At 37.1% G+C, this 19,947-nt stretch overlaps 1 protein-coding gene across 1 annotated transcript in view; it reads right to left on the minus strand.

Annotated features, from left to right (window-relative positions):
- Positions 1-3,172: 3,172 nt before the first annotated feature.
- The window catches only part of LOC121962647 (radixin-like), a 35,074-nt gene continuing 18,299 nt past the window's right edge, over positions 3,173-19,947 (minus strand). Inside the window, exons 5-15 of the mRNA XM_042512876.1 lie at positions 18,995-19,117; positions 18,719-18,870; positions 17,518-17,601; positions 17,019-17,165; positions 14,339-14,435; positions 14,063-14,226; positions 10,709-10,839; positions 9,423-9,583; positions 9,159-9,251; positions 8,068-8,304; positions 3,173-5,625 (exon numbers count right to left, since the gene is read on the minus strand). Coding sequence (XP_042368810.1) covers positions 5,461-5,625; positions 8,068-8,304; positions 9,159-9,251; positions 9,423-9,583; positions 10,709-10,839; positions 14,063-14,226; positions 14,339-14,435; positions 17,019-17,165; positions 17,518-17,601; positions 18,719-18,870; positions 18,995-19,117 — 1,554 coding nt within the window. The 3' untranslated portion in view covers positions 3,173-5,460. The remainder of the gene's footprint in view (positions 5,626-8,067; positions 8,305-9,158; positions 9,252-9,422; positions 9,584-10,708; positions 10,840-14,062; positions 14,227-14,338; positions 14,436-17,018; positions 17,166-17,517; positions 17,602-18,718; positions 18,871-18,994; positions 19,118-19,947) is intronic.

A 19,947-nucleotide genomic window follows, 5' to 3' on the forward strand; every position in this document is an offset into this window, starting at 1 on the left:
ATACAGCCTGATGTAAATATACCAGACGATTAGTATTGTTAATTTCATATTGTCTGCCCAAGAGAGTTTAAGACATGTGAGGTACACACTAAATACTCAGAGCTTTAACCTGTTGAAATTGTTTTATTCTGAAATATTTGCATTTTTAATTCTGCACATATTTTACGTGTGATGATGCAGACTTTCCATCTTCTCTGAAGAAAAATTTTACTTCTTCAAAAATCATCATGTTATAACCCTTTAAAATGTACTATACAATGAAGATCTTTATGAAACTTTTATGGCATATTTATTTTTTTGCAACATCCTATACAATGACATATTTTGTGACGTACTAAACTATGACATTTTTAATAATTCTTTAGAGCCAAGCTATATCATAGCATATTTAATGAGCATTTAAGCCATACTATACTGACATTTTTAATGATATTTTAAGCCATACTGTAAAATTTTTAATGATTTTTTAAGGCATACTATACTATAACATTTAGTAACATACTATACAATGAGGGGTTTTTTTGCAACATACTACACTATGGCCTTTCATTAACACAAAGTATGGTATGAAATATTTCATGGCATAGTATTCTATGAAGTTCTTTAATTAAACATTTTATGGCCATACAATTACCATACAATTTTTTTTCATCATACTATTCTTCTAAAGCCATACTATACTGACATTATTACTTTTATACTTTTCTAATCTATTTTAATGTTTTTATGCTATACTATACTATTAAGTTTTAGATGAAATATTTTAAACCGTAATATATCACATTACTGAACTCTTTTTTTACAATATACCATACTACAGTATTTTTTAAGACTTTTTAAGCCATACTATACTGTGACATTTTTTTGCTATATACTACACTATGACTTTTTTTAATGAAATATTTCACACCATACTATAACATTTCTTATAGCATATTATACTATGACATTTCTTAATTTTTTAAGCCACACTATAATATATATTGTACTTTTTTTTAAAAGGGGGACACACTTGATAACATTTTTTATAAAACATTTAATTGCATAGTATATTATGCAGTTTTTCTTACACAAACATACTATAAATGCACAAGACTGGCTAAAAATTTTAAAAGAAAAAAAAGCTACAATTAATCAAAAGGGAAATTGGTAATGACTTACTTTTGGAGCTATTCTGATTAAACTCTGAGACATCCAGCAGTTCATCATCAAGTTCTGTTCACATCCAATAAAGGAGGAACAAAAGTAAGAACTTTGAATGTAAAAATAGTGAAATGAAGGGAAAAAAAAGCCTTAATGCACGCAACACAAAGCACCATCTGAAACATCAAGAGACACAAATGGGTCGAAACCCAAGACCAAAATTTAAAACTTTTATTTGTGAACCAATGAACTGGACTGCAATCCATCCGTGCCTTCTATCGTAAAGAAAACTAACATGAACATAAGGAAAAAAACAAACGACCAAACGTGACAGCTGGTACCAGAGCAGGCATCATCACAGACACTGTCTTCACTGGAGGGGACAGGCAGGCCGATAACATTCTGCTGAGAAGAAAAACGGTGTCTAACTAAAGCCTTACAGCCTGAATGTGTGGGGTTTTATAGTGTGGATGTATCAGCTAGAGTTTTCCCCTCCAATGAAGCTGTCTAGTATAGCGATGCGCACGTCTGGTTTAGGGTCTTTTAACACAATACAAAATTGAGTTGGAAGCACAGGATCATTTTTTCACCTGCTATGGCAAACACAACACTAACAATGGACACTGTGAAGTTAACACAAAAGGCAGGCTTCAGTGTCTTGTTTCATAGAAGTGCTTTAACTTTTAAACTTGGACTGTTTAAAAAAAAACCCAAAAAAAAAACCATATGAACCCACACCAGCTGTCACGAAAGAAGTAACAAATAATACCATAAACATTTTCATCATATTGTTAATATAAAAAAAAGGAAAACTTTATGCTCACTCATTTCAAAAATGCACCCTGTTAATATTTTCCACCCAACAGCCGATGGAGTCAGTTTGTTGTCTGATGAGAATTTATGAGATTTTTAGGGGAAGAAATTGGCCTGCTCTCCATTTGAGTCTGGAGAGATTTGCACAAGAGCAAGGTCTCTTCACATTGACTAATAAAGCATTCACAAGTCTCTCAGTCCCATGAATCCATTGCAGATTTGCAAACTGTCTCCTCAAAGTAAAACTGAAACAGAGTAGACAAAGTTCTACAACAAGTTCGACAAACATTGGAGGCAATTTACAATTTTACAGGAGAGACTTATTTTAAATGAGATTTTAAGTCCAGGCTCTGCAGGTCTAAGTCTGTCACCACCAAAATAAGACCCTGTCCAGAAATGTCAAAACAGCCTCACCTCTTCAAGAAATGATCTGTATACCACACAGTACAACTAAACTCTGATATACACATTATTCATATCAACTTCATCATTGTTTGGGTTTTTTTTTCAGGACAATAATGAGAATGAGCCAAAACATCTGGAACATAACGAGAACACTGTGTGAAACTAACGTAAGAAAAAACACTAAACCCAACCTAGATCTCACCTGGGCAGTATGATTTACATAGACCTTTAAAGGAATAGTTTGGAGTTGGAAGTGTGGTTGCATGGGGCAGTCATCCAAAATCAGTGTGTTACATACAGCAGATTTCAGTCTGCGAGCCCCCAGTTTAGACAGGCAGTCTGGAGACTGATATGAAAGCTGTGCATTATACTGCTGTGGATGGGGGCTGGCTACAAAACATTTTAGCCACCTAAAAAAAATTAATCAGTTAAAGTGTACGCTGTATTGGGAGTATTTTCACTGCTTTCCATCAGACAGCTTGTTCCGATACAATAATAATAATAATAATAATAATAATAATTTCTGTCTTTTACAGATTCTAGATATGATAAATGACGTCATTTTGGTGATTTGTAGAGAAAACATGCATTTCAAAATTTGTTAAAGAAAAAAATTCAACAATGTATTACTTTTTTTAAAGAAAAAAAATCACCAACACTTTTTTGGGAGGGGGGGCTTTTCATGCCTTTAATGTAGGACAGATTTGAAAGACCAACACTTTTTAAAGAAAACATGCCTTCCAAACCTTGTTTTCTTAAAAAAAAATACATGCTTAAGTTTTCAAAAAAAATTGCAAAAAAAGGATAGAAAAAAGACAACACATTTCAATGATTTTTCTAAAACTTTCAAAGATTTTTACTTGTTCAATGACTTTTCCACATTTTTCACGACTGTTGGTGAGTGAGGGTGTCCACAGGTCTCAGACACCTAAATCTAATGCTTTTTAAGACCTTTTCAAGATAATTATTAACCAGATACAAGACTGATTTTTGGACAAATTAATTACTTTTCAGGCCTTATATTTGTAAAATTGAAAAAAGATCCTTAAGGAGCTACAGACAGGGGCTCCTTAAGGATCTGAAAATTTTTTCCACTTAGGTGGAACTTTTTATAGGTGGCTACAATATGTTTTGTTGCTGGCCCCCATCCACAGCAGTGCATTGCTTAGCCTCTGAATTGGACTCCAGCCTGCTTCTCCAAACTGTATGTGATGTATGCACTTCAAAAAATCTGACCTATCCCTTTAATGTTCTATTTAAATCAATAACCCAATGTAGAGCCACAAAGCAACTGACAACACGCAGCCTGCCCAGGAGTACCACCCAAGATTGTAACAGCAACTGAGTAAAACCATGACCTTACTTTTTGTTTTTTGGAAAGGGAGAGAGGCGGGGCGCCCCGAGTATTTGACTGTCGGTCACCACTGCTAACATGACTGAGGTAGAGATTTGTCCTGCATCCAGGACTGATGTTTTCATAAGCTCCCCAGCCAGAGAGGAGTCAGGTCTCAGGTTTAACACATTTGCATTCACTTTCACACACTCACGCAGATACACTCAAAACGTTTGGACAGACAGACAAGCAGCGTGGACATCATCTCTCCGTTTCTCTGTCTGCCCACTTAACCGCCTGGCTTCCTCTGTGAGCTGGTAGGCAGAGAAAACCATCTATGGTGACTGGGAATGAAACACTCGGATGCAACTGGAAAACACAAGCACACAAAGCTACACAACTACCAATTAGCTTATGTTCATAACACTTTTAAACTCGAGGGCGACAGCTCAGTGGCACAAGCTCGTTACATGCTATTCTATGACCAATGCGTGTAAAACAACACTTTCCCTTTGTTACCTTCGCTACATTCGTTCATCTAAACCTGCCATCAGACAAGTTGGATGGCTCTATTCCCTACGAGTCATTTACTTGTTGCTATTCTTGATCTCCAGCCTGAAAGGTAACTATTAAAATACTGCAGTATTTTTATATGAATGTAACATTCTACCATGGAAGATAAGGGCCATGTTAATGGAAAAAAAAACCTTAGATTCTGAGAATAAAGTCATAAGATTATAAGAATTAGGTCGCAATTTCACAGAGTAAAACTGGAGAGTTGGATAAGATGGTATAAAAAGTGATTAAAAAAAGTTATGAATAAATGGTCAAAATTAAAGGATACAATGCTGAAAATATTAGATAAAAAGCAGAAATTATGGACCAGAGATTGTACCATATTACTAAACTCTCCAGTTTAATCTTTGACTTTATTGCAATTTTTTTCATGTAAATGTACGATTTTAATATTCTAATATTACAACTTAAATTGTGTAAATTTACAAGACTATTCCTCATAGTATTACATCTTTTTCTTGAAATTACAACTTCATCCTTGTTATATAATGACTTTGTCAAAATCTAACAATTTCTTCCCTCATCCATTGTGAATTGACTAAATAGAGTGAAACAACTTAAAATTTTGCTCTCTAATGACTACCAGAGACTGTGCAAACTATTGTGCAATGTTTTGATATGATGATTGGACGCTGAGTGAAAATATTGACCTAATTTATCCCCAAACACCCACCCTTTTTCATAGAGAGTAAAGCCTGCATTCGTTTGTTGGACAGACAACTAAAAAGAAGGGCACCATCGATAAAACGAGTCAAACAAAAGCAGGGAAACAACATAAAAACAGGGAGAGGAGAAAACAAAGAGATCTTTAACTGAAGACATACTAAACCTTTGCATACAAGATGTCAAGCAAAAACAAATAAAATAGCTTTCTATGGCCTTATTTGTCAAAAAAATAAAAAATCAAATTGCTTCCATTTTGGTTTTACAGTTTCTCTTTTCCCCTGCGCTTAAGGATACAGGTGACCTCTGCAGTGCGATGATATTTTGTTCAGAGTGGCGTGTAGGCAGCCCTATATGAGAGAGATATCCGGAACTTTCAGAGTGGAGATGACGGGCAGGACTTTGGCAAAGTTTGACAAGGTGATTTCTCAAGATTGCCTTGGTGGGACTATAAGGACGGCAGCATCTGTTGTCCATGAAAATCGAGCAGCCGCTGAGGGGAAAGTTCGGGAAAAGAGGTGATGCTCTCACATGGACTCAAACTCGTCGATGCGCTGCTTTGTGTTGCCCTGTCGGATCTGGCGCAGCGTTTTGTATTTGTCTCGGCCCGCTTTCACGTTCTCGGCATGTAGCACATCGTTCTGTGTCTTCTTGGTTTCGTCTCTGGCCTCGGCCAACTCTGAGCTTAATGTCTGAGAGATAAAAGAAGAAAGGATGAGAGGGAGAAAGGAAAAAGATGAGGAAAAGACGCAAAGACAAAGAAAGTAAAGCAGAGGGGCGATGAAGGGGCAAAGAGTTTGCAGAGTAATGTGAAAAAAAAGAAACAGGCCACAAGTGCAGGAGAGCAAAAACATCGCTCCAGTTTTCAAAGGATTAGTGAAACACCATTCCACTTTTCAGGAGTTCCAGTTTAGTAGCTGCGATGGTAAGACGTGACTGGTCACAATATGCCAACCTGAGGACGTCACTTAGACCCAAGTCTTCCATGGAGTTGACTGGTCTGCAGTTAGTTGATATTTAGCAGCGCTGTAGTTAACTTCTTTGATTTTGTTTAATCCACAGTTGCGGAGATTTGCACTTAAAGACAGTGCTTTGCCGTCTTTGGCGATGCAGCTGCCTGCTGGCATCAGTCTTATTAGCTGCAGCCGTGTGCTCAACACCTTGGTGGGAGCTCAAACTCAAAGTATTTCAGTGATATTTCAATTCCGTTTAACAAAAGGTGCACATTACTTTTGACTTGTTGAGAGAGCTGTCTGGGAGTTTTCTGATGTGAAAGGAGACGTTCAAAAGCACAGTGGTGTCGTTATTTTCCATCACTGTGACAGATTGGCGAGGGTGTGTCGAACAGACAAAATAGCATGTAATTAACGTTTCATTAAAAAAACAAAAAACAAACGCGTTACGTTCAGAACCTAAATTGCATTGAGATTAACGCGTTAAAACTGTCAGCCCTAGTTAACATCTGATTAACCAACCCGTTCTGATTCCAAACTCGTCAAAAAGCACCACTCTGTCATTGTGTTCTGCGTACGGGTGTGACACCAAAAGCCACTTCCTGCATCCACATGCAACACGCCCAGACGCATCAGAGGATTACACGGCTGGACAGAACCTTTGGCCATGTTATAATAGGCTGGTGGACGGCAGTGGGCGCGACCATGCACGAGTGGTGTCACTTGACAACGCGGCCAGAAGAAACTGCTTGCGTGTGCCTGAAACGCCGTAGGACAGCGTCAGTCAGTAACGATGACACAATATAAGGAGCGCAACTGTACTTTAACAACTGTTTGTTTTTATACACCTTACTGCGTGCCAACTGACTTTTCTGCCTAATCCCAACCATCGTGACAGTCCTCCAATGACATGCAATAGTTAGACTTCCTTTAAACCCTGAAGCAGGGGGTAGCGGACACGTACATCTGGCCAAGGTGTTCCATTAATCGGGAGCCCAAGGCAGGCTTATAGTCTGTGTTAATTTCTGTTTTTGTTTTTATATGTTTTTATAATTTTTTATGTCAATGAAACCATATGGTTGCTGTTTGAATTCTTCTTGCCATAGCTTCAGTACACATTCTGGCTTATGCAGTAGCCCAGCTTTGATCTATAGGAGAGATATTTCAAGATTTGATGAACTTTGATTGATTAATTACCAGCAGATCTGCTGTAAAGCCAGGCTACTGTCTAAGCCTGAACATGTGCTCCTGTTAAAGACAGGAGGAGAATGGACAGAGAAGTATGGCTCACCTTACCCTGATTTGCCATCGTTTGGCTGGTGTTTCTTCTTTGCAACAAAACTGCTGTTAGAAAATAATATAATTTGGTTGTTATTTGTTTTTACGCACATCTCTTTTGGTTAAATAAAACTGAGGAACAGAATTTTTTGTTAAAAGAAATAGACCTGGTTTTATAAGGAAGGTAGTTTTACTCGAGGTGTTTTATTCTTACGGTAAGTGCAGAGATATATTTGTCTCAATATTTTTTTTTTTAAAGATTGATAATCCCTGTGTTAATGGAATATCTGTGAATATGAAACATCTTAAACAAATACAAAACATTTCCAAATTCAAAAATATCTTGCAAATATAAAAGAATCTGCCAATACATAAACAAAATCCCCAAATATATCTGTGAATACACACAATTTACAAAATAAAAAAAGCATTTATATTTTTCAAACATTTAAAACTTTCAAAGAGGTGTTTGCAAATCCAGTTTCTATTTGGGAATCAAAAAGACGTTTGTGGATCTCAGTTCTACATTTCTGGATTGAAGATAAACTTTCCGTCAGTCTAAACAAAGACCCGTGTATCATGTTACACGTTTTATAATTTTTTTTAATTTGTGTAAGGTATTTTATACTTCCAGATTTCACATTAACCCAGAGCCTGCAGATCTGTTCACACAAATAATATTAAGACAAATATATCTCTATAGGAAAGTTTTAAACCGCTCTCTCCATGGGAGTATCAATTTCTATGTGCGATTTTGATTTTTAGGCTCTAAATTAATTGTGTCTTTGATGTAAAGGTTCCTCTGACCTTACGAAAATAAGTCCCCAGGGTGAGGGAACTGTATTTTTGTGTTATGTCAACAATTTTGATTAAACCTTTCAGGTTTTCTCCTCTGACTCTTACCTGCAGCTGTTTCTTCACCCTCTCATTCTTCTGCGCTTCAGTGATGCGTGCCTCCTCACTGCGGAGGTCGAGCTGGCTGACGCCCTCGTTGGACAGCTCAGCACTGGCCTCCGCGTGGTTCTCATCCTGCTCATCGTGCTCGTTCTCAGCTTGGCCACCAGAAGGTTCTGAAACCACAGTCATTGCGGTCTTAAGCTCTTCCTTGGTCTTCTCCAGGTCCTCCTGGGCTGACAGAGCCTGCAGAGAGGGACATGGACAGGGAGAGTGGAGGACAGAGACACATGATGGTTTCACACCAGGGAGGTGACAGTGAAATAACTGGTGCCATCAGGGGCTGAGTGAAAGCACCCATACAAGTTATACATTATATTACATTGGAGTATTTTTCTTATTTTAGACAATGAAGTACAGAAAAGTATTTATTTTTCTGTCTCTATCGTCATCATGATAAGCGTGCATAATATGATGTAAATTCCATGACAGAGGAGACTTATGATCACTTAATTTAGGTGGAGAAAAAAGTTGTCGATATCAGCATAGTTATCAGAGAATGTAAGTTGTTATATAATTGTGTATGTGATATTGCCAAAAAATCCAGTATGGCACATACCTCAGTGTAAGAGTATACACAATACAAGGCATGGTTCTTTGCTTTTTGGGGTTGCAATTCTGTACACTTTGCAGAGAAAGATGCAGAAAATATCTCACTCTGCATGTGAAATTCCACCACTTGGCATCCTTCATGACATGATGAATTAAATTATTTCACAACAATAGATGTTACTAATTCTTTTATGGTTACACAACGTAACACCCGAAAAGAAAGATTCATGAAATCCTTCTTCCCATGTTTTATCATTTTTAAGATGTTTCAATGTTTAATTTAAGTCATCTTAATACAATTAAGTCCTTCATTTCAGATTACTGAATTCAATGCCTTTTAAGGACCCTGTTTAAAATACATGAAAAACAAAACAAAAAAAGATCCAAGATGCTTAGGTCCAGCAGGCTGCCTGGCTTGCAATAACTGGTACAAAACCATGTGATGTTCATGTTAGCTGATATAGTACTGGGGGAGATGGGTCTTGTACCTTGTGCTGCCATTCAATTGCCTCATCGTCTTTCTTTCGTTTGGCTTCTTCCAGTAAAGCAATCTTGGCTGTAAATTCAGCCAGTTCAGCAGCCTGGAATCAAACAGAGACCCTGCTGTAAAACATACTGTACACACTTCTAAATATTCACGTAAGCCAGCCTGTAACAACGGTCGGCTGAGAGAAACGTAATTGCGTACACGTACACGTACGCACACACACACACACACACACACGCGCGCGTACACACACACACACACACACACACACACCCTGGCTCTTCTGCTGGTCTGCAGCCTGTTTGGCCAGCTCTGCTTTGGCCTCCTCAGCCATATGCCTTTCTCTCTCCAGCCTCTCTGCTTCCTCCTTCGCTCTCGTCCTCTCTTGCTCGAGCTTCATGGCCACGCGAGTCTGTTCCTCCAACTCTGTGGAAGGGCAGGCATGAAGCAAGTTCCATTTTTATTATGGCTTCTTTAATTTAGTCTTCTATGCATTTCAAAGTCATATTTTATTATGATCTCTACAGGTTTTTCAGAATAAATACAAACAGAGGAATGAAAGAAAGATCCAGGGTCCCCACACATTGGCATGGACAAAACTAAAACTTTTTCATGACTTTTCAAGGACACAAAGTATTTTTTTCTTGCCCCACTTGCCCAGTTTTTTTCACACATATAGGATGCATACTTTATTCAAACACAATTTCAGCATTCGTCATGATTTGTTCAGAAATTTGAAAATCCAATAATAATTTTTGTTATTACAGTTTGTGGTTAATGGTGGAATTTTGGCTTTAAAAAAATAATTAAAAAATGCATGCTTTTAAAAGAAGAAGAAAAAAGAACAAATAAAAATCTATTTACACTTTCTATAAAACTTCACTGAAAAATTATGAAGAAAAAAACTTTTTTAAAAATAAAATAAAATCGGAAAAGCTTTTTCAAAGAAACATGCCTTCCAAACACTTTCTTAAACCTGTAAAAATCACCAAGACTCAAAAAGGGGGGAAAAAAAGAAGATTTTTTTTTTTAAGTTCAACAATAATTTTTAAAAGGGTTTGGAGGGTATAGGGTTTTGTTTATTTTAGAAGTCAGCGGTAAAATAAAGCCCAAAGTGCTTAAAAGTCATTTGACATGCCTAGTGGGCAGACATGAAGGGAGAGACTGAATGCAGGGAGAAAATCAAGAAACATACATGATGAACAACTAAAACAAAAACAATCTAAAAGCTGTCACATGTTGACACATATTAAAGCTATGTTAAGCTACAGAAAATAATTTTAACGTTATGTTACATTTAAGTAATTCAATACATGACACACAACACAGTTCCATGACTTCTCCAGGCATGGAAAATGTGATTGTGAAATTCCATGACCTTTCCAGGTTTTCTACGACTGTGGGCAGCCTGGAGATAATGCGAGCATGATAAATAGACATGATTTGCCTTGACTCGCAGCTCGGGAGAAATTCTTTAAATTGACAGACATAAGGAAGGGAGACGAGGGTGGCAGTGAACAGATGGATGGATAAAAAAAGGAAAGTGGGTACCTTTCTGAGCTTTCATCGTCTGCTCTTCAATCTGTCTCAGCCTCTCCATGAGCTCCTCTTTCTCGCGCTCTATCCTCTCCTTCTCTTTCTCTGCATACTCTCGCTTCTTCTTCTCATTCTCCAGCTGAGCCCTGAGAAGTTTTGTTATTACATATTTCATTATACTTAAGTTTTTAGGAGGGCGAAACTTCAGTTTTACTGTATCACAAAAACATATACAGAGACATGCAGCAAATGAAGCAGTCTTATCCTGAGCTGAATAAAAGCTGCAGCACCTTTGAAGGGGAGCGATACCTAAGTCAAGAATTCCAGTATGTTATTTCCATGGCCAAAGAAAGGTTAACCAATACTTATGAACACTCGCTCTCAAAGCCAGGATCCAGAGAAGGAAGACGGGTATAAAGTCTGGAGCTGCTCCACAGACAGTGAATGTGAGACTGTTTCTATGGACCCACAGAAGGGTTGTTTCCTTTTTTTAAATACATAAATGAACTTTATTCTGCTGCAGTGTTCTCAGTTATGAGACTGAAAATGTATTCATATACTCAGAATATTCCCCCGTCTGCTCTCAGTGTCATCTATAACATCTTTCAGCATTCATTAGGCTTGTTCAAGCCGAGCCATTCCTGCACAGAACTGATCACCGGCAATCAACGTGCAATACATGCTGTATGGTGATAATCTCCCAAAATCGCCTACACGGCCCAGGGCATGATGGGAAACACCTGGCTCTCAGCTCATCAGTTTAGAGGTTGACTCAGCAATATGACACTCCATATAATTGTTTTATTTTTGTTGAATTTGAGATTTGGAATTTATTTGTCTTATTTGAAGTTTTTTTCTGTTGACAGAGTACATGTTGTGGCTGATGGTGACATTTTGCACTCAGACACTAAATACATTCATGAACTATACAGAGTATATTGTATATTAACACTAGACAGTTTTAATTATTTTAAGTAGGCCAATTTAACAGCACAAAGACTTGTAGTCAGTAGCCTGAGTGGGATGTGAGGATTCTTTAAATAACATGTGTGCAGATGTGAAGCCCTGCCTGTAGCATGTCTGACTGATCTGCACTGAAAGCTGCTGTGTGTTTGACTATTAGGCTGATATTTTTCGTTTATGTAGTTTGAGGGTGCCAGGCACGCTACGAGGTTAGTATGTCATAACCACAATAGTTGAAGACTGTCAACAAAGTGATATACGGACCTGATAAGATTTTAATGAATTGGAATGAAATCTAACAGGATGTGGGTACTTCTGTGACTTCCCGTACAAACTGAAGGCTGCTGGAAAAAAGTCTGAAAACTATCCGATCCTTATCCTTAATCGCAGCTTTTTGTCTCTGCCTCCTGCTGTGGCCGCCTGCTTTCGTCCGCTGTCCAGGTGAGGCACAGTTCGGCTCAAACAAGCCTAATGTCTATGGAGCCACTACAGGCTTTATACCCTGGAACAACACAAATTTGAGATTTAGCATTCTACTAATTGAATTTGGGGGAGAGTTGTTTAAGTTTACTGATATTTTTGAACTGTCTTTGACCACAGGAATAAAATGGATCAATTCTGAACATAGGCTCAGTTCTTTTTTAACTGAGCAAGGCACTCAAGCTCTCCTTCAGCCTCAGATAGTGCGCATAAAAGAGGCAAGACTGCCCTCTAGTGGAGGAGCCGTAAAATACATTTCTTCTTATTTCGCCTGAAAGAAGGCAATGAGAAGCTTAACAAGACATGGCCCAAAAATTAACAAAAAAATTACCTGAAAAATTAATAAAAGAAAAAATAAAATGAACCGTAAAGAAATATGCATATATTTTTTCTGGACATTTTCCCACTTTCTTCAAAGGGTTATAAATAGCTTGTAAAAGGTATCTTACTGTAGCACAAGAAAACTGGTGTCCATCCAGTTTTTAAAGGGTTAAATACTCTAGTGGAGATGATTGGAAAAATATAAATGTGTTGTCAAACGTCAAAGAAGTGCTGGGCGATATTCCTAATAATTCATTGCCAGTGATGAGCAAATGTTAACTTTAGACGTTTAGTATCAGGTCTTAACCCTTTGAAACCTGGATTGACATCACTTTTCTTGTGCTTCATTAAGATGCCTTTCACATGTGTATAAACATTTCAGCACTGAGCAAATTGGTTTGATTTCTTTCAAAAAAATATGGGGAAATAAAGGCAAAAGGCAACTTGGCGAGAAATGTCCAGCAAATTGCCAGAAATAAGCAGATTTAGAAAATAAAAGTAACTACAGTTTGAATTATTATACCTATGTATTTAGAATAATTTCATACAATAATTACATTTTAAGCATTTTTTCAGGTCATTTCCCTGTCATTCTCTCAACTTTCCTGCTTTTGTTTGTTTGCTTTTTGTTGTTGTTTTTGCAAATTCAGGTAATTTTACTGTACTTTTTACTTATTTCTTGTTAATTTCTGGGTCTTTTTTTTTTTTTTTAGTTTTTAGTTCCTCATTGCCTTCTTGCCGTGAGTTTGATCGAAATCAAGCCAATGTGTCCAAGTTTCAAAGGGTTAACAAGTCTTATTTTAGCCCAGTGCACATATTACAAGTCAAGATATTGCTCAAAAACTAGATTGCTTAAAAAATTCAATACTTAATAATTTCGTTATCTTTATATCTATCTACATCTTTCTGCAAAACTAATCTAGTGCCTTATACATCAGATGTTTCCAAACTTGGGTGTCGCCTGTTTTTTCGTGTTATTCAAATTAAATAAAATCACACACAAACAGACGCAACTGTTTCTTCTTTGTGTGAAAAAGTATGCAACTTTCCCCTGCTCCTGGAAGTGACTGCCCTCGCTGTTGACTTTATGCTTCTTTGTTGTGACCTTGTCTGATACCTAACAGGAAATGCATGTTGCTAGGTAACCGTTCATTTCCAGTCTGCTTATGAAAACATGTTAGTTCCTGCTGCAGGGTTCCTACTTGGTGCATGTCTACAAACTGTATGACTGTCCTGCCGTAGTGAGATACAGAAAAAATGCAAAGTTAACTTGCTTGATTGCCCAATATTTTTTTGTGGGTCACATAGAAGACACTCCAAACGACAAGCCACAGACGGATCTTTACTGCCTGAGGCTACAAAAAGCCCCCCGAATGGACTTTGGAGATGCCTGACCCATAACTTCAAACATTTCAAACAGAAAAAATACAAAACATTTAAGTTCAGTACCTAATAATTTCTATATGATCTACAAACTTTGGACAGACATGTGCATCATTCCAAAAGACACATGTAATATGTGAATTTGTTTTCCAGATGACTTTTCTATGACTTTAAGAACAAACAAAAAATGACGCCATGGTTGTGAGTATCCCTGTGCAGTACCTCTCCATCTGTTTGTGGTGCTTCTCCTCCCGGGCCTGAGCCTTCATCTGCTGCACCTCGATGGTATCGGGCTTTCTCCTCCTCATGTACAACTCGTGGTTACCCATACACAACGCCAAGATACGCTTGTTGATGCGGAGTCGCGGAGCATAAAACACAAAGTCCTTCGTGTTTGACAAAGAGAGAGAAGAGAAAATGTATCATTTGAGATGAAGCAGGAGACGTTAGCAGAAAGTAAACTTTTTCTTTTAAAGTTTTAATGAATCCAAGACTCACAGGCGCTTTCTTGTCAATGGGTTTGATGACAAACTTCTTGTCATTAAAAGAGATATTTCGAATCTCACTCCAGGGGAAACCGATCTTTGGTGTCAACCTGGAAAATTAAATGGAAAAGTGGTTAAACACTTCTACTTGTGTCCCACTCACACGCTAATATCAGTAACAAAATGTAACGACCGTTCAAAACAGAACTGTACAGTAAATGTTTCCCCAAATGTTAATCAATATTATTATTAAGAGTGTTTTGCTGTCACGTCAAAAAAAAAAATATACAAAAAAGAAAACTCTAATCAGTTTCAGCTAATAACGTGAAAAGATGTTTTTCACATTTTACTGTCATATTGTTATGTTATCACATCATACAAACTTATCACACTATAAAGCCAAACTTTTCTTGTTAGAGCAAGACATCCTTTATCTCATAACTTAAAATATTTCATGTTAAAATGTGATAACACATTGTAAACGAAGGTAGAAGTAGGTAGAGGGTGGATATATACAAAGGTTAGAAAACAAAATTACAATGATATGTTTTTAGGACATAACATGAAAATATAGTTTTAACAAGAAATTTTTCACATTATTTTCTAGTACTGATCAGTGTTTTTTGGCTTGGCAGCACTACAATTCTGTAAACTATTGAAAAAAAATTACTGTGATTACTAACTTCATTACAAGCACCAAAACTCCATAACTTTTCCAAAACTTTGCTGTTTGAATGTTTTACTAAGTCCATTTACTGGCCTGGGAAATTATATTGTCAAATTCCAGTACTTTTCCAGGTTTCCCATGACCATGGGAACCCTGTAATATTCAGTAGAGGCTGTTATACTGTTGGTTGTAACTTGGAAAAAAACTCCTCACCCAGTATTTGGACTTAGACTGAGGTGCTGAAGCTGAATCATTATAAACAGTAAAAAAAAAAAAAAAAACAGCTCATCAGCACACTTAAATCCATACAAAAATCATGTTTACTGTGCAAGCTTTTGGAAAGAAACCTTCTTCAAGGCATAACAAGAGGAATCAGCAGTATAAGAAGCTGGGAGAAAATCACTTTACAGCCTTAATGCATAACAGTGTCAAACAGTTGGTTTGAGTTTTATAACATTCAGCCAGCAGATGGTGCCAAAGATGAACAAACCACCACAAACCAAATCAGGAGACCTCACAGTTAGCATCTTCAATTTGATTTTTCACTCAAGTGGTTAAGAATAGTGACAGGAAAGACAAACAGGTGGATGAAAGTCAAAATATTACTCTGTGCCAAGAAATAAAATGATGGAAGTGTTTGCTAACTATAAAAAGAAAAGAAAAGAAAAGAAAAGAAAAGAAAAGAAAAGAAAAGAAAAGAAAAGAAAAGAAAAGAAAAGAAAAGAAAAGAAAAGAAAAGAAAAGAAAAGAAATGGATGAAGAGAAAATGAGGATGTTGCTGTCCAAGGACAGACAAAGAGACTATCCCTAATTTTTTCCCTTCCTCACCTGGACAAGAGAATGAGGATGGCAGTTTTGATGACCTCAGATAACAGACAGGAAGGGGAAAGCAGTGAGAGGAAATGCGACAAGAGTTGTGATTAAATCTATCCTTTCTTCCACAAAGAGGGGACAGGAAAGACTCTCCTACAATGGACATACACAGTCTTCCTTTCTCCACCTCTCCCTCAGTTTTCACCTCTAAATATATCTTTGTTTCCACTAAACTTGTGGTACATTGTGCATCTCATGCTGGCATCGAGCCTCTGTGAGAAATTAGCAGAGTTAACTAGTCTGATTTAAAAAATAAAAAAATGCAATACAGAAATGCTGAAGAATCTGCAAGGAATCAGGAAAAGGTGACAAGAAAATGATTAATTTAAAAATTAACATGTTTTTTTTCACCCTTTTTTGTTGCATTTCAGGTAATTTTTTTAACTCATAACTTCCCGTTGTTTTTAACAGAAATCAGGCTATTTTGCACAGATTTCAAAGGTTAAAGAAAAAAAATGGTCAGTCAGTCACATTTCTTTAACCCTTTGAAACCTGAGTAAATATGCTTGATATCTTTCAAAAACATGGGAAGCAATGATAGAAGACATGACTCAAACACTTGCAAGAAATCAGTAGAGTACAAGAAACATACCTGAAAATGAGTTTAAAAAAATTAATTAAAAAACAAAAACAAAAATGAAAAAACAGAATCGAACAAAGGCAAAGAAGACTTGGAAAAAGTGCTTAAAAATGATAATATTTCTGTAAAAAATTTCAAACATGTCATTTATGAGTTTTAGAAATAAAGTTTTTTCCCTAGCTTTTTTTATTCCAGACATTTTTCCATAGATTTAAATTTTTTTATTATCAAGTTGCTCATTGCTTTTTGTCCCACATTTCTGAAAGAAATCGCAACAATTTGTTCAGGGTTTAAGTGCTCAAATACTAGCAAAAGGCATCTGGAAGCAGCATAAGGAAGGTGATGTCGCTCCAGGTTTCAAAGGGTCAAGTTTACCAATTTTTGCAGATCTTACAGTGCAAAATTTAGAAATATAATTAAAATCCTACTTTCTATATATTATTATTTTAAGACCACTGAAAGATTTATTTAAAAAACACTGATTTAAAAAATAGACATCCCGTATTTTCCATGGCCACATCCCGTAAATAAACTCATTGAATCTGTTAGTGTGTGTTTGTGTGTGTCCTTTACTTGTCTTCATGTTCGTAGATGTTGAGACCGAGGGCATCCACACCCAGCCACAGCTGTGTCCCCTTCTTGTTTTTGATCTCAAAGTAGTTGACACCGTACATCTCCAGGTCCTGGGCGATTTTCAGATATTCCATCATAGAGTCCTCTCTGTCAGAGAAGGAAAAGCACGAGTTAGAAGATTTTATTATATATGTCTTATTGTCAGAAAAGGCCCACATTAATATCAGCAGAACAGAATGTAATCTGTGTTCATTTTGTTTTTCATTTTCTAAAGCAAATGCACACAAAACAATACAATCAAAACACACATTCAATAAATTTAGGTCAACAATCACACCTAAACTGTGGTAACTTTTGGCATTGTTCAGCCCTCTACAATAAGTAACTGCACAGACAATGACGTCCACACATAACACAGGAACAAGCCGAAACATGTACACTCAGACTAAAGTTTTCTTTATCTCTGTCAGTGGGTTTCGGGGAAAAACGTGACACATACCTGAGCATTCCTCTGTGTTCCTCGTGCCAAGTCTGTATCCTGTCCTCCCATTGCTCTTTGGTCAGCTTGTGCTGCTCCAGGACTCTGTGTACACAAACATAAAAACAGTGACTTCACCTGAGGGGATGTTGAACAGCATATAATTGCTTCCTCCAAAGGAAATCATTGAAAATTCAAGCAAGGAACCAGCAGGGTTCCTGCAGCTTAAACCACGTTAGATTTAAGATTTTAAAGGCTTTGCATGCCATTTGGAATGAAGTTTAAGACTTTTTTTTAATATACATTTTTTAAACTGAGAAGAAGACAATTTTGTACAAATGTTTGTTATGACATAAATAATACTTTTTTTTAATCCAGTGAAACAGTTTGATTATCGGAATCAAATTTTTAAATTAAAAAAAAAAACACAACACTTTTTTTTGGAGTGAAACACAAATTGTGTTTTTCAATGTGCATGCGAAGCTCAACTGCTCGGATGATGAGTTTAAAAAGTGGAATTTCTGAAATTATTTAACAAATACCGCAAAAAAAAGATGTTACAATTCTTTGAGATTTTACAACACAACGTTAGAGAAAACAATTCATAAAGTCCTCCTTCGCATGTCTGAGCGTTTTTAAGACTTTTGCAAGATTACTTTAAGTCATTTTAATACCAATTAAGACTTTATTTTTAGATTCTTGAATTAAATACTTTTTAAGATGTTTTAAGAATCCGGAGGAACACTGAACAAGCACATTTCAGGTTTCAACAGTCTGGACTGTGTATGAAAACACTTCAGCTGCCCTAAATGCTTTTGTTAACTGGTGTGTTGCCATGTAAACTGTATTACAAAATTAACAGTTTACATGGCAACTTAAAATGTCACAGGTTCTGACTTTTGTTTGATATTTAGTGTCAGCAAAAAAAAAAAGCTGAGGAATTGCAATATATTGTTAGCTCTGTAAGCTTGTTTACTAAATCACATGAATGCATGCTGTCCCACTGAACGTCCCGCAGAGCTGTAAAACTTTATATGGAAAAAAACAACAAAAAAACAAGCCCCTGAATATTCGTATTGAACTACAGAATCTGATTTGACTGGAGTGATTCTGAGTCGGGTACAGCCCCACTGAATTGCCCCTCTGGGGTTAATAAAGTTGTCTGAATCAGAATCTGAACAGCAGAGCCATTTAAGATGTAACATACTGTATGTATGATTACCTTTGAGGCAGCAGTCTGTCATGGGTAAGGTACCCAGGCTTGTGGACATCTTTGTTGTAGTCTCCATACTTAGCCTGGACAGAGTATGATGCCAGCAGCACAGCTGTCTCTGGAGGACAGTAGTTTTCATCATTCAGGATGGCCTCCTTCACCTGGTGGAGCAGGAGGGAGTGACGAGTTAACAAATGAAACTGATTTAATGTATTCAACACTGCTTTTCCCCCAAACGTCCCCCCAATGTTTGCACTACATTTGGATGATAACTTGACTTGTTACCTGCAGGAAGAAAAGTCTCTGGGTAATCTCCTGGATTAGCTCCTCTGAGACGTCCTCAGGGAAGAATTTGGCTCTGAACTTAAACTGCAGGGGGTTCTCTTTCTTCACATCCTGCTGGGTCACCTGGACAATAGAGACAACATCATAATCCAACTGGCAGCTCATAACTTCAGTCCCTCTTACACAGTTTGTTCAATGAGGGACAGGTTGCACCGTTATTCCGTTTCTCTGTTCTGTATAAAAAGGTACAATCACAAACAGGGGGACAGAGTTGTCTTGTCGGCAGTGGAGGTATTAACAGCACCGAATTAACATCTGTGTAAAAAGTGTGACGTGTGTGTTAAAGTCCAGACACACCAAACTAATTGAGTGACGGGTGTTGCATTGCTAACGTTGCACTTCAACATACCACAAAGACTAAAGCCAACGGCCAAGTAGCACATATACTTTGCACCTATGTGAAAGGAAATAACTCTCCATACCAGCAGGCAGAGGTAGTCTGTTTTCATTTTTCAAAAGAGAAACTCGAGGAACAACAGGATGGATTCAAGTTGCTATTTAGCCACTTAGCACATTAACAGCACAACCTAATGCTGAGAGAACAAATTATATTTACTTTGCACTAAAGAAAAAAACACAGTTACAAAACATTTCTGCTAAAGAGCTCACTGCCAAAAAAAAAATCTTCCTAAATATAACACATTTGTTTCAAACAGCAACACAGCTGCTCAGTTTGAACAATATCAGGCTAAAAAAAAACTTGCATGCAGGCCGAAACTCAACCATGCTGTTCTTTCAGGAGATGCAGTGACTTAAACCAGCGGTGAGCAAGACAAAGTTATACGTAAATTGCTGGGCTATGAGTAGAGGAAAAGTCTGCTATCAGCTAAGCTAATTTATGCAATGTAAAATGCAGTGGGATGCCACTGTATAGGAGGGGGAAAAATGACTTG

Source organism: Plectropomus leopardus, chromosome 24 (assembly GCF_008729295.1).
Source record: "Plectropomus leopardus isolate mb chromosome 24, YSFRI_Pleo_2.0, whole genome shotgun sequence".
In the NCBI taxonomy this organism is placed as follows: domain Eukaryota; kingdom Metazoa; phylum Chordata; class Actinopteri; order Perciformes; family Serranidae; genus Plectropomus; species Plectropomus leopardus.